This window comes from Callospermophilus lateralis, chromosome 2, assembly GCF_048772815.1.
Source record: "Callospermophilus lateralis isolate mCalLat2 chromosome 2, mCalLat2.hap1, whole genome shotgun sequence".
Classification (NCBI taxonomy): Eukaryota; Metazoa; Chordata; class Mammalia; order Rodentia; family Sciuridae; genus Callospermophilus; species Callospermophilus lateralis.
The window spans coordinates 113257396-113272547 of record NC_135306.1 but is presented as its reverse complement, the minus strand read 5'-3'; the positions used below and the strand labels follow the sequence as shown (position 1 = coordinate 113272547).

The 15152-nt window shown below is 35.6% G+C and overlaps 1 protein-coding gene and 1 pseudogene across 1 annotated transcript; both read right to left on the bottom strand.

Annotated features, from left to right (window-relative positions):
• Positions 1 to 307: 307 nt before the first annotated feature.
• Positions 308 to 3433, bottom strand: LOC143387423 (NXPE family member 4-like; annotated as a pseudogene).
• Positions 3434 to 7795: 4362 nt separating this feature from the next.
• LOC143391155 (NXPE family member 4-like) lies at positions 7796 to 13922 on the bottom strand. The gene is made up of 4 exons (XM_076843746.1): positions 13276 to 13922; positions 12729 to 12796; positions 11200 to 11397; positions 7796 to 8331 (listed from the first exon to the last, which is right to left on the bottom strand). The coding sequence occupies exons 1-4, from the start codon at positions 13680 to 13682 to the stop codon at positions 7796 to 7798; spliced, it is 1209 nt and encodes a 402-aa protein (XP_076699861.1). The 5' UTR covers positions 13683 to 13922.
• Between the last annotated feature and the right edge of the window lie 1230 nt (positions 13923 to 15152).

The following is a 15152-nucleotide window of genomic DNA, read 5'->3' as shown; positions in this document are numbered from 1 at the left end:
GGGCATGTATGACTATATAACAACAAATCTTATCATTGTGTACACTTATAATGCACCAATAAAAATGTGAAAAAGAACATGTTAAAAAAGAAGGGGGGACATTTTTATGACTATTTTTAGTTTCCTTTGTGACTGAAAACTTGGATTAGAAATAATTTACTTGGCTGAACTGCTAGATTCATATTGTCCAATGCAGATTATCTTCTCAGCTAACTGGAAGCTTAGAGCCAAACACAATACTTGGTATGCTACCAGACTCTCAACAGATCATTTCCCTAAATAAACAAATTTCAGAGATATGTGATATCTAGTAAATATAGTTTATAAATATATTAATTTGATATTTGAATACATATTGAAGTGAATGGACATCATCTGTGCCATATGCAATTGTGATATCTCAGGCATGACACCCACATTGAGATCCTGGAAAATATCCATCATCACAAGGTATTGAATATTACCATAAGTCACTTAATCTTTCCACATCATTGTGCATCTCCCTGATGTTTTCTGTTTTGATAATGATTGTGGTATCTGAGCTTCTCAGAAGGAGTCACTGAACACCTTTGTGGACATTGAGGGCCCTTCACATGAAAACATCCATAGTAAAGGGTCTGAAATACTGGTCCAGAGAAATAACAATGATGGTATGTTTTTCTCTTGCTGTCCTATCAATGGCTCAAGCGATATACTCAATCCCTTTGAATAGGGAGATTATCCAACCAAGGGGTAACCAAGGTTTTTTTTTTCCACTGCATGTTGAAATTCCTATCCAAGTCCTTAGCTAGTTGATGTTGCAGTTGTCCATACTCATGCAGATCCACTGACTTCAGTGCTGAAGACAAATAGGCAATCCCAAAATGAAAGGAGAATAAAGTTATGAAGATTGACTAGTCATAAACACAGGTGAAAAAATTGATGTTTAGACATTAATAAACTAATCATATTTGACTTCTTATAGGTTTAGCTGAGGGGACACTTTTGAAACTTACTTCAACAATAAAAACTGTTGTTCAAATATATTATGTATGCCCTTCTGTAGAATCACGCAGATTGAAATGGACTGGGGATGATAAGGCACTGAAAAACTTCATTGAAGGATGATGTGGTCTGCTTGTAAGAATTATATTTATAAAACTTGTTAGCTGTGAATTAATGCCATTTAAGGCTACAGGGAGGTGCTATTTACATAAAAATAAATGTACTAACTACCCCAACTAATTGGTAAATTCCCTGAAACCTGACACTATATTCTAAATGTCTGTGTTTCATTCCATATGCATGGAATGGTACTGAGTACCTTATCTATAATAATAGCATCACTATTTGTTTGTGAAGTCATTTATAGTTTATAAGGCATTCATTTAGACTGAAGCAGTCACTCATATCAAGTCCCTCATTTATGTATTTAATTGCCATGTCATAAAAAAACCCAAGAGAAAAATTCACCTATCAAGATTACAGAGTTTTAAAAGAACCAGCCTTTAACTTGAAGTTGTTACCACCTCTTATGAAACTAGTCTACCTGATCTTGACACTTCTGCAAAGAATCATAAATACAGTAAGATGATATCCTTTTATTTTTTAGCATATCAGTTACACCTCATCTGAATATCAAGGTCAGCTGATTTATAGTAAGTATGTCAGTGAGAAATATGTATTAAATGATTGTTAATGCTTTGTAACATGTACTGCATTGAAGATAAGTACTAAATTTGAAGTCTTAAGTCAATGATTGAAAAATAAAAGGCTGAATGGTTGATTGGTAGAACTGTTTTCTTCACTCTTCTTCTAACTTACTTCAGTTTTCTTTTTCAAAACCTACTCTACCTATAGAATTTAATTGTTAACAAAATATACAAGAGGTGTTTACCTACGGTGACTTCCAAGATGAGATGAAGAGAGTAGGTAACTCAGTAATGCAGTACTTTTCAGGAGCTTTGTAGAGGTTCTATAAAGAGACTTACTAAAGACAAATCATGTGAATCTAAAGGTAATCACCACACCCTTACTTTTTAATTGAGGAGACTGAGGTCCCAAGGAGTTGTATCCTTTACTAGATATTGGAATTAAAACTCCTTCTCTGATGGAAGGTTGGAGCTCAGATCCTACTTAAATATTTTTTTCTTTCTATCAAGAGGATCAGCTTTCTTGCTAATTTAGAGATCCCAAGAGTGGCCTCATCATATCTGTAAGGCCAAGATTGAGCCACCAAGACTGTAATGTCCTCAGTGACAGGAGCTGGACCGAGGACATAGAGGGTACAGACATAGTAATAGTTTTCAAGGTAAGTTTGCTAAGAACTATTAATGGATTCTGATTTATTACTGCACACTCTTGTTTTAGAGAGCAGCTGGACTCAATTCTTACAATTAGATTCTAACCCCAACTCTGACATTAACTAATAATAGTTGCAATTTCTATTGCTTTTTGGGCACTTTCTATGTGCCAGTGCACCCTTCAATGTGTTATTTACTTCACAGCCAGTACCTCATTTCATATTCAAAACAAATTCCACTCCTGGTTGAAGGATGAGAAAAATAAGACAGAGAAAATCAATAATAGCTCTGTGGTCATTGTTTGTAAGTGTCGCAGTCTAGGTCTGCTAGACTATAAATACATAGTTGTAAACATTGTGACACCAATAATGCAAGGTTATTACCTTCCTCCTGAATTTGTCTTATTATCAGATAATGATAATAGTGATGATAGGTTATATGAAAAGAAGCTTATTTTCTAACAGACAATAGTCAAAATGCATCATATTTATTGCCTCATTTACCAGGAGGAAGTTGCTCTTCTCCTCTACAGTTGACAGGTTAAGTAAACTGAGGGACAGAATGTTTGTCACTGCATTTCTTCTCTTTCTCTCCCCACAGTGGTTCAGTCTGGTTACATCTGCCTAATTGGTATGTGCCTATTAGTGCTCCTGTTTTGATCACACCGATTGCTGCCTGGTACAGGCATTTCCAACATATTGCTTACAAACTTCTTTGGTTAAAACAAAATAAAACAAGACCTATATTGAGGCATAGTTACATGCATACAAATACATGCATTTTGAGGGCAGAATTTAAAGAATGTTGACAATTTCACCCACCTGAGCAGCCACCACATTCAACAGACCTAATATTACCATTACCCCCCCAAAGTTCCATTTCTAGTTTAATTGTCTTCTGTCAGCCTTCTCTGATTCTTGGTCCTTGGCAATCCCAGACCTGGTTTCCAGTGCTACAGATGAGATTTATTTTCCCTGGGTTTCATGTAAATGAAATTATGTAGAAAGAACTTTTTAATCTGTCTTCTTTAAATCAGGGTTAATTTTTGAGGATTCGTATGTGTTGGTGCACTTACTACTGATCTGTTTCTTTTCAATATTAAATGATATTCCATTTTGTGAGTGTACCATAACATTATTATCTTTTGTCATTGTATGATCATTTGAGCTATTTTCAGCTTGGACTATTGTGTATAGAGCTGATGTGAATATTCTTATATAGTTCTGTATACAAAAATTTCACTTTCTTTTGGTCAATACCCAAGAGTGAAATGACTGATTCAAATGGAAAGTACATGTTTAACTGTTGATACCAAAACCAACTGGACTTTATTGCTCTTAATCTGTAGATATATTTGGGGAGAATTGCTCTAGTAACAATATTGAGTCTTCAATCTATGAGCATATTTTTTTTCAGAGGCTAATAATGTGATGTGGGAGATGTTAGTCCCAGAGGAGTGGCTCTGCCACTTTTTGGTGCTGGAACTTTCTAGTCCTTTGTTTTCACACTATCATTGATATACATATGTGGTTTTATCTTAATATTTGTTTTTTAATTTTATTTGCCTATTCTCTATTTCATTATCTCCCTGTTTGTCTCTTTTGCATTAACCAGAAAATTTTAAATTATTCTTTTGCTGTCTGCAGTCACCTTTACAGAAATACTAGCAGCTTTATAATTTCTCCTCTATTTTAGAAATTTCAGCATGCATCTTTGACTTTGTATTGTTTAATATAAATCTGCACTTCCAATAATTCCTAGGAATGAAAGACCTTACAAAACTATAACCAAACTATGTTTAACTCCCTCACACTATATTTTTGTTATTTTAATACTAAAATTATATAATTGTTATTAGTACTACATAACATGTAATTATATTATTCGTGTAACCTTTATTCTTTTAGATCTGTACACTTAGTTTTTCCCCCCGTTTTTCTATAACATCGTTTGGAGCATTTTTCTTGTTTGGGGAACTATTTTTAATATTCTGAATGTCTAAATCTGCTGGTGGCAAATTCTCAAAATTACATTTGCCTCTTTTATTTTACTTTCATTTTTTAAACTAGTAGATGGACGGAATGCCTTTATTTTATTTGCTTACTTTTATGTTGTGCTGAGGATTGAACCCAGTACCTTATGCATGCTAGGTAAGCGCTCTGCCACTGAGCTACAGCCCCTGATTTCATTTTTTAGGAATATTTTTTTTTTGCTGAGTATAAGTCTGTTTTCTAGGTGTTTTGCTTGTTTCTTTTTTATTTGTTCTTTGTGTTTTGGTAGGAGAGAGCATCAGCACTTTGAAATGTTATATATATTCTTCTTAATTCCCTAATTACTCTTTGCTCCCCTTTTACTTTCTCTTGGGTTGTAGTATCTCAAGTCCTTACTGTCTTCGTAGGTTTGTAATGCTTTAAACAGATTGAAATTAAAATTATTCAGCTTTTCCAGTTGTTCTTAAAAGGCATTTATAAGCCAATCTATTATTTTTGGAATCAAATTATGTGTGTGTGTGTGTGTGTGTGTGTGTGTGTACAAATATATACTATACATATGCATGTGTGTATTCACCCTATAGAATATTTTTATTTCATGATATTATATTTTATTTCATTTTTATTTAGTTTTCTAAATGAACTCTTGTGGCTGATATGTAGAAATATCAATTCTCTATTTTTACAGAGCTTTCATGTCAGTGCACATCCAGAACAAAGATGATTAGAAGTGGCCATTCTAGATAACTATGTCTTATTTCCACTGTTTTTCTTTTTCTTTTTTTGTATTTTGTGATATTTGATTAAATATGTGACGTTGTTGTGCATGATATTTCTTTTTAGTTCCTTCTATTGGGTTGAAGAAGTTCTCTTCTGAAAAACAGTTCACAAAGTATTTTTTCTTATCAATGGAAGGAAATTGGATTACTGTCATCTTTTCCTGATTCACTGAGGTAGTTGTCTGATTTCTTTTACTTATATCTTTAAATGTGATAAATTGCATTAATATATTTTCTAAAGCCAAACAATGCTGCCCCTGCTGGCTGAAATTCAATTGGGTAGTAATGTAGATTACAGTTTAAACACAATTCTGTTACATTCTTGGTAAGATTGCAAATTAATACAGTCATTTTGAAAGCAGTTGTGTTGGATTTTTTTTTTGATAAGTTCTGTCTGCCTAGGCCTTACTTGAAGCAATCTGATTTGAGCACGTTACAGAGGATTTGTCAGTCAGATCCATAAAGAATCACTTGAAAATTCTATTTCTGTTGATTGTGTATCTGCATGTAGCTGCAGGGAATTGGTAGACTTCAGTATACATAAGTATGAAGTGGCGAAGAAGAATGCAGTGGATATGCATAGGGAGACACTGCTCAGCAGTAGAAGCACCTCAGTGGGTTTACTTACAACATGGAGTGCTGTAGTATATAAGGGAAGAAGGCAATAAGCATGAGAAATCTTTATTACAACATTCTCCATGTGAATTGAAATATACATATAAAGTATACTATAGGTAAACACACATATTGAAAAACACAAATAGGAATATTCTTTTTGGACTTTAGGGGATCCTGTTGCCCACCTGGGCTGGTTTGCCCCTGCATCAATCCAAACTCAATAATCTGTCCCCACTTTAGAATTCACCTCTCTAGAAAGTTTTCCAGAAAAATTCTAGATCACTCTGATGCCTCCCATATTGTGAAGTCCTGTGGCACATTTGTACATTTTCTACCTAGACAATGTCACACATGATACAAAGCAAAGAAATAGTATCAGCTGTAAAGAGGTATTTTTGACACATTTTCACTCTTTCCAAGTAGATTAGCTGAGTGACTCTCTATGCTTGTTCCCCATGGAGCTCTGGGTATTTCTGCTGGTTGGTTCTTCATAAAACACTTTATCTTCAAGCCACGTCATATTCAAAAGCAGCCTGTTCTTTTTAGGAACACAGGCTGTCACTTCATCTTTTGTTTTCCATGCTTTTCTTCTAATTTTTTTTTCCTTTCTTGAAGACCACCACACCTGGCCTGTTCATTATTTTGATCCCACCTCTACTTATTTTGTCACCTCCATCACCACAACACAGAACCCTATCACATTACACTGCCAAAAGCTTCATTTTGTCATACTGTTTTACTATGAATTTTGGAATTATTCCATAATAATTTTTACAGAAGTATGTCTTTCTTTGTTTTTATTTGTATTATCTTTCCCTTAAAGCAATGTAAAGCCTTTGATGGCAGTTATTTCATGTGACTTCTTGACCACTGTATGCTCAAAGCTAGATGAAACTTGATAGAGTTTCCATAAATATTTCTGATGATCTGAGTGTACACTGGGCACTGAACTGCAAACTGTGGTTCATTGACAAATGAATATAAAATGTATTATCCCCTTCCCAAAGGAAACTGGACAAACAGGCTTAAGATGTCTTATTATATCTGCTTTTTCCCCAGATAGAGTAAGAGTAGGTTGGAGCCCTGTTGTATAAAATTAAGGAAGAGTATTGTCAAATTATTTTGTGATAATTAAATTGTCCTATTCAACTGATATTCTTATATCATTCACTCCTTTTTGGTTACTTTATGGGAAGGCCTATTAAAGTGCAAATGAGAGTGATTACCATGATAACTTTCCTGTGTATATTAGAGGAACCAATATTGTTCATTATATATTGAATGGCTTTCAGACATTTTTAGTGAAGCATTTTTCCTAAGCAGAATCTCACCTAGAAGTGCAATACACACATAGGTCAGAGTGACTGGTACTAGGGCTAAATTGTAGTGGGTGGAACCTGTACCCAGCCCACCAGGCACCTCTCCTGTCTCCTGTCCCAGAATCAAATGGAGCAAGGTCTTAATATCATAAAGTTTAGATTAATCTCTCCATTTGAGAAACTGTTGCTCAGAGAACTGAAGTGACTTATTTGGTCTTACAATTACTGTACATAATAGAGCTAAGACCTAGGTCCTCCAATTCTAGCACACTGTACTTTCGTATGTGATATCCTAATATTCATGGATGCTAAATGCTGATTAGAGCTTCTCAGTGAGAGTTCTATAAGGAGAGAAAGTTAGATATTTCTGGGATCCAGAGACCTTCTGCTTCTCCTCTGGAGCTGTGGGAGAATCACCTCATAAGACTTCTCATTTGGAAATCAGCTTACATCTGTTTATAGTGGTAGACATAATAAAATGAGACTTCTTTCTCCAAGTGTTTATTTTACAATTACTTATAGATTACATGTACCAGAGAGAAGGGCTTTTACTCATAGGTGTCTTAACTTCCCATTGGTGAGGAGCAGCATGACTCTGTCTGGTGCAGATATGACCTTTTTATTTGTAAGTGAAATTCCACAGTAGAAATAGTTTACTTGGCTGAACTGGTGGATCCATACCAGCCACAGTACAGATTATCTTCTCAGCTACCTTGGAGTTCTGAGACAAAAATGACACCCAATATGCTAGCAGGCACTCAATAGATCATTTCCCTAAACGAATGAATTTCAGAGATACATGCTATCTAACAAATATAGTTTAAGAATATATTAATTTGGTTTCCAACTACATATTGAGGTGGGTGGACATTATTTGTGCCATATGCAATTGTGATATCCCAGGCATCAATGATGCTCACATTGAGATCCTGGAAAATGTCCATCATGACAAGGTTTTGAATGTAGCCATGAAAATCACTTAATCTTTCCGCATCATTGTGCATCTCCCTGATGTTTTCTCTCTTGATAATGACTGTGGTGTCTGGGCTTCTCAGAAGCAGTCGCTGAACAGCTTTGTGCACATTGAGGGCCCTTCGGATGAAAACATCAATGGGAAAGGGTCTGAAATGCTGGCCCAGACAAATAGCAACAACAGTGTTTTTCCCTCCTTCAGTTCTGTCAATGACTCGGGCCAGGTACTCAATATCTTTGACTGAATAAGTAGATGATCCAACTAAGGGATAAGCATGTTTTTGCCACTGGATGTTGATATTCCTATCCAAGTCCACAACTAGTTCGCTTTGCATTTTTCCATGCTCATGCAGATTCACTGACTTGAGTGCTGGAGACAAACAAGCAATCCCAAAATGAGAGGAGAATAAAGTTATAAGATTGACAAGTCATGGTGAATGGATAAAAATAAAGAACTTAAAGATAAGTGAAATAAGCTAGACTCAGACACTCAAGGATCAAATGTTTTCCTTCATCTGTGAAAGCTAGAAAAAAATAAGTGGGAAAGGAGGGAAGAGGAAATCTCATGAAAATAGCAGTTAGGTCAGTGGAATAGAGGAAAGTGACTGAGTGGAAAGGTGGACGGACCGGAAAAGGGAAGAATGGTGGAATGAATCTTACCACACATTCCTATGACCACAGTGAATTTCACCTTTATAGATCCAAAACACAATAATTTATAAAACTGTAAATAAATAGAAGAAATATCAGTAGAATAGAGGAAAGGGAACAGGGGTAGGGAAGAGAAGGAAAGAAGAAGTACTGGCAACTGAACTGGAGCGAATTTTATTCCATGCTTGTATAATTATGTTAAAACAAATCCAATGTTATGTATAACTATAATGTACTAAAAATGTTTGTCAGTCATAAATACAATAGAAAATATTTGGTGATTATATATAAATAAACTAATCATGTATGATTTATTATAGGCTTGATTGAAGGGACACTTTTCAAATTTAATTGAATAATTAAAAATATTATAGATTATGTATGTCCTTTTGCAGAACCATGCCACTGGATGAATGGTAAGGCACTGAAAAAACTGCACTGGAGGACGATGTGGTTAGTTTTGTAAGTATTATTTTTGTAAAACTTGTTGTTTCTAGATTAAAATTATTTGAAGACACAGAAAGATACTAACTAATGTTATTTGTATTAAGAAACAAAAATAAATCTATTTCTTCAAATACTCACAAACTCCCTGAAGACTAAGTTATCTTCTGTGTATCCTTCCATATGCATGGAATTGTACTGACTAAATCATCTATAATAATAATAGTATTGCTGTTTGTGAAATCATTTACAGTTTACATTTATTTAAACTGAGGCAATCACTCATGTCAACATCCCTCATTTATGTGTCTAATTGTCATATCATAGGAAGAAAAACTCAAGAGAGAAAATCCCCTGCTGAAGACTACACAATGTGTAAAGAACACAGAAGTTCCCACCGTATCTTATGAAACTAGCCTACCTGATCTTGACACATCTGGAAATAAACACAGCACAAGTAGAATAAGATGAAGTCCTACCATTTTTCAGCATCTCAATTATATCCTTATCTAAATATTAAGGCCAGCTGATTTATAGCAAAAATATCAGTGGGAAATGTGTATTAAATGATTACTAATGCTTTGTCACATGTGCTATCTTAGAAGTAAAGAGATATGTTTGAAGACTTAACCTAGTGACTAAAAAACAGACATGCTGGACGATTGGTTGGTAGAAAATGGCAGAATGATTTTCTTCACTCTGCTTCCAACTTACTTCAGTTTTCTCTTCCAAAGCAGACTCTGGCTACAAAGTTCAACTTTAAGCAAAACATACAGGAGATGTTTTCCAACTGCAACATCCAAGACGAGCTAAAGAGGTTAAGTAACTCAGTACTGCAGTACTCTGTAGAACTAAGAGACCCTCCATTGTAGAATGTGATGCTGAAGGTCATCACTAGACCCTTGCTTTTGTAGCTGAGCAAACTGAGGTCCCAAGGAGTTTTGTCATTTCTCAGATGTCAGGAGTGAAAACTCCCCCCTTTTATTGGGAATTCTTAAAACTTGAAGTCCAGGTCCTACTGATTTCGCTTTTATTAAGAGAATCATCTTTCTCACTAAATTGGAGATCCTGAGTGGCTTCATGTCTGGAAGACCAGGACAGAGCCATGATGACTGAATAAACCTAGGTAATAGGAACCAGACCCAGGGATATAGATAGGCAGGTAGTGACAGTAGTCTAGGTAAGATTGCTGAGATATGTTAGTGGATTTTGAGGTATTTTGGTATACTCTTAGTTTTGTAAATATAGCAACTGGACTAGGATTCTTCCAGCTGTATCTGAACCCACCTCTAACATTAACTACAGATAATGGCAATTTCTGTTGTTTTGGGGGGCCCTTTCTATGTGCAAAAGTGCCTTGCAATGTGTTGAATTCTTTATATCCTTTATCTGATTTCATCTTCAGCATAAGCACCATGTTTATTGGATGTATGAGGAAAATGTGGCAGAGAAAATAAATAACAAGCCAAAGATCATTTTTTCTAATGGACTCACTCTAGTTCTGTTAGACTCTAAATCCCATGCTTTTAAACACTATGCCAATGTGATATAAGTTTTACCTTCCTCTTGTATCTGTCATACTATCAGGTGATGATAATAGTGATGATAATTTACATAAAACCTCACTTCCTCAAAGATAATGATCAAAATTCACCATCTGTATTACTTCATTTTATCAGGTGGGTATTTTTTTAAATTTGTAGGTGACAGATGAGTAAATCAAAGGACAGACTATTTATGTAATTGGTCCAAGTCACTGATATAAGATCTGAAGTCAGATTCTGAACCCAGGACATCTGGATCTAGAATCTACACCCATAATCTTCACACTAACTATAGAACGTGGACATTTTAATTTCTGAAATCATTTTAGCTCCATTGATAATTTCTATGCTTTCTGGCTAAATACTGTAGTGTGAATTTCTCATGGGCAGGGAGGTGATAAACATTTTTCTACACTTGCTCCCTTCATTTCAGATCAATATATTCTTTTAAAGGAAAGATATCTATGTCCTATGAAAAATTTTGGTGTATTGTGATGAAGAAATATGATAAAATGAGCCATTTCCTACATTTCTTATTCTCCTTGAAAGGTAAGGAAAATTTTGAAGGGAATATGAATAAAGCTTAGACTGAATCATACTGTTGATGTTGGATTTGAAGTATTCAAACCATTGGCGGATGGTGGAATCTCCCAATAGGTATATGGATTTTCCTCTCAGGCACTCATTCATTTTGATTGGAGCCAAACTGCAGGAGCCAGGATGCCATATTTTTTTCCAGACATGCCCACTGGGGATTGTGGATGTCATGCGAGGCTTGCATTTCTCTTTTAGTGGAACTGGATCTTCTGCAAAAATCAGCAAGAAGGGACCTTCTAAAACATCAAATCTAAAACATCCATCAGTATTGCTAAAGAACTCCCTGTCTTTTCTACGTGTCCTCTTAATAGGGGGGTGAAGATGGTGGTCATGGTAGAAAATCCTTACAGAAATATCCTCATATGGAATAGCTGTTTTTCAGGAAAAAAAAGATCTAATATGAGTTTCCTAATGTGTATCATTAATGTTCATTATAATAGCACATGTTTTCTCCCAGAAGTCAAAATGACTCTCTGTTAAACTTTAAGTATTTGTCAGTCTTTCTATAAAAGCAATGTCATCCATTTTTGTAGAGTAATGAAAAATCATGCATAGTATCATTTAAGTCAATTTTTCCTTAAGTTTTTCATATTCTGTCACAATGGGTTAAAAGCCACCAAAAAATCTATGAATTCACTGAGTTAAATTCAAGATCATAGAAAAAATAATAATAAGTTTGGAAACATCCATTCTGTTTGAGTGGTCTGTAGCTAGAGAGAGTCCTAGAGGTCCATGAAGGGCCTGGTATTCACCTCCTAGTTGGTTAATGAAGGGTCTGAGGTGGCTATAATAGTGAGGTGACAGGTCTGGGGCACTGATTGTTCATTTATTTGGAGGACTTTAGTATTTTAATGATGGGTATAGGCTTATTCATATAGGCAGGGTAAAAAATACCATTTCTACAACAAGGTACATAATTATATTTCAGTGTGGGAAAGTATATTAACAATTAGCAAACCTTTAATGCTGCACTGCCAGAGACATAAATGATGTTGCCTTAAATCATTTTAGATAGGGTTTCCTAGGCTGTTTTGAGTTAAATAAATTAAAGGAAATAATTGTGGACATTCTACTTTGTATATCAAAGTTGTTTGAAACGTGAGATATCAAGAGGAGATAATGATAGTAACCAGACTCCTAGGTAGCAGACTGGAAACCTCTAGATGGTGATTATTGGACTAGAAGTGATGCAGGAAGTGGTGATGACGATGGTGTGGAGAAGGATGGTGTTGGAAAAGGGGCCTGGTAAAGAGTTAGAAGAGAGTTTCACAGTTTGTAGGTTGTTGTGTAAGATGGACAAGTGATCTGTTATCTGATGAGTAGATCAATGATGAGAGATATAGTTACTAAAAGAGGCATTTGATATCCTAGGAATTCCAATAATTCACTCACTTAGTACATGATATCTTGGCTTACATTAGACAAGATAAATGAGCATTGAGCTGATGAGACTAAAACTGAACAAGTCCAACAGAAAGAGGAAAGCCTTTAAGTATGTCTAGTACTAAGCACCCTCCACAAACACAGGAACACTTACTGTTGCATTTGGAGACACTAATCACATTGAAGTTTTTCATAATCTCCACACCCACATTTGACCTTTAAAAGACAAATATAGAAATGAACCTGCTGGTGGCCTCAAATCAGGAAAGACGCAATAATTAAGATCATCTAGTTATTTTTTAGTGAATACCAATTATGGTTTCCTCAACTCAGGGCAGTAAGGAAATTTCCACTCAAAGAAATGGAAATTCCATGAGATCCAGGTACCCAGAAGGAGAGCAAAGACTTAGCAAGATGCAGACAAAAAAATATATTAGAGCACCCACACATATTTCTCATTCTCTTATGGTTTCCATTTTGCCTGAATGTCTCATTTCATTGACAAAGATTAAAAAAGCTTGTGAACTCCTAAAGAATGAGCCCTGTCCCCCAAATTAATTCACAGATCCTCTCCTAAATGGATCTTCATAAATGGTGCCTATGTTGATTTGCTTGCAGGACTTTCCTTTGCACCAACATATAGGAAAAATAAAGTAAATCATTGCCCTGGTATCTCCACCAATATTTTTTTTTACCTTACAAATATTGTCCTTTCTTGTTTGCTAAGATAGGAAATTTCCTTGTTCTTGGAACGCATTTGGATGATTGCAGCACAGGGAACATGCTGAGGCCTCATGCAGTAGAAGGCTTCTTGGTCTTGAGCATCCAGGTACTGGCATAATTCAGTGCTCGAGTTTAAAATCAGGGCACAATCAGTATTGACCTGTGTGGACCCATTGATGAACTGGCCTGTGAAGATCACCCTGTCATAGCCTTGGTTCCTTGCCCTCCAGAGAGCTGACACCCCTTCACTGGGGTGGATGAGCAGGAGAGACAGGGAGACCTGGCCCTCCCAGAACAGAGTGAAGCTGACAAGGTAGGTGCCATTGTGGAAGTCCATCACCTTTCCTGAAGCACCTGCTTTCAGCGCTGGAGAGGACATCCTGGCCCTCAGGAAGTCCCCTCCATATTCCTTCCTGCGTCCCAGGTGGTCCCTGGCCTCCAGCAGAATATCCAGCTGGTCCCCCCTGCAGTATGTGTCTCTAGGGTTGAGGATGGTGACTGTGCTATGTGTGGCACTGGTGGTGCTGTTCACATGGGTGAAGGGTCTGGGCGGGATCAGCTGGTCTACTTTGTTCCGGATCTCACTTATTCTCAGCTCAGTCTCTGTTGGTGAAGCTGCTGAATTCAGAGATGCTCCAGGGCTTGAGGACTCTCTGATCATGTTCCAGTGATGGAGGGAGATAGGCAAATTGAGAGCAGTCTGTATCTGAAATGACAAGAAAGGGAATAGAGAACACCAAAAATGTTCCCTTTTAACATCACTTTTATCTTTTATGGAATAATGAGAGGTACTAAAATTAAATGACACATGTGTGTCATAGTCAATACACTTTTGGTACTGTTAGCATTACTGTAGTTTCTGTTGACTCATCAATTTTGGAAGAACCATTTAAGCCCAATGAACCTTAGGATCTTCTTTCTTAAATGGTGGTTGTAAAATCTACCTTGTTGGTCAACCTGGAAGACCAAATGAAAAAATGTTTTTAACTGTAATGAATGAATGCTTTTGTTTAATTATTTTTATATAAAAACTAAAATTTAGTAAAAAAAATATGTAATCCCAGACAAACAAATCTAATATGTTCATCACTATCATATCTCTTCCAAGAAATGATAGTGGTAGTGGTTCAAGCTGAATGAAAAAAATGCCATAGTAACATAAAATATGGAAAAGCATAAGGGTAATTTGTAAAAGTATATACAAAGTCAGAATTCTCTAATTGTGTAATGATGATTAGAAATCACTTATATCTTCATTATGAAGGTTAAACAGCAAAAGAATTAAAATAATAATGGCTAAACTAGTTTGTTGAAGGAAACAGAATACCAAAGAATATATTGTGACATCAGACATTTAAAATGTGGGTGGTAGACAAGTAGATTTTATTCATGTGATGAAGTTTAAGCTGTTACCAGCTTAAATATGGTGCTATCACTATTAGAGTTTTTTGTATGTCTTAGGGTAACCACAAAGAATATATTTGTAGTGAGTACATAAAAGATAAAAAGTAAGAATTCAAAGAATTCAAATTCAAATACCACTAGAAAAAAATCACTAGTCACAAAGGAAGAAAGTGAGCATAGAGGAAAGAATAAACACTCCACAAAACAATAGGAAGACAGCAAATGGAAGTGGTCTTTACATATCAATAATTACCTACCATAATATAATAAATTCTCCTAAGGAGATAGCATCATTGAACAGATGAAAAAAATAAAAATGACATAACTCTATGCTGCTGGTAAGAGACTTCACCTGTAAGAACACACACAATTAAAAGTGAAAGAATGGTAAAATACATTCCTTGCAAGTGAATAGGAAGAGAACAGTATTAGCTATAGTTACATC

Excerpts from the sequence above, each read along its gene's own strand:
- LOC143391155 (XM_076843746.1), bottom strand. The coding sequence starts at position 13,682 with ATGTCCTCTCCAGCGCTGAAAGCAGGTGCTTCAGGAAAGGTGATGGAC. Across the intron at positions 11,398-12,728 it reads CTCCAAATGCAACAGTAAGT|TTCCACTAAAAGAGAAATGC; the intron begins GTTCCTGTGTTT and ends CAGAAGATCCAG. Across the intron at positions 8,332-11,199 it reads CTTCAAATCCAACATCAACA|CACTCAAGTCAGTGAATCTG; the intron begins GTATGATTCAGT and ends GTTTGTCTCCAG.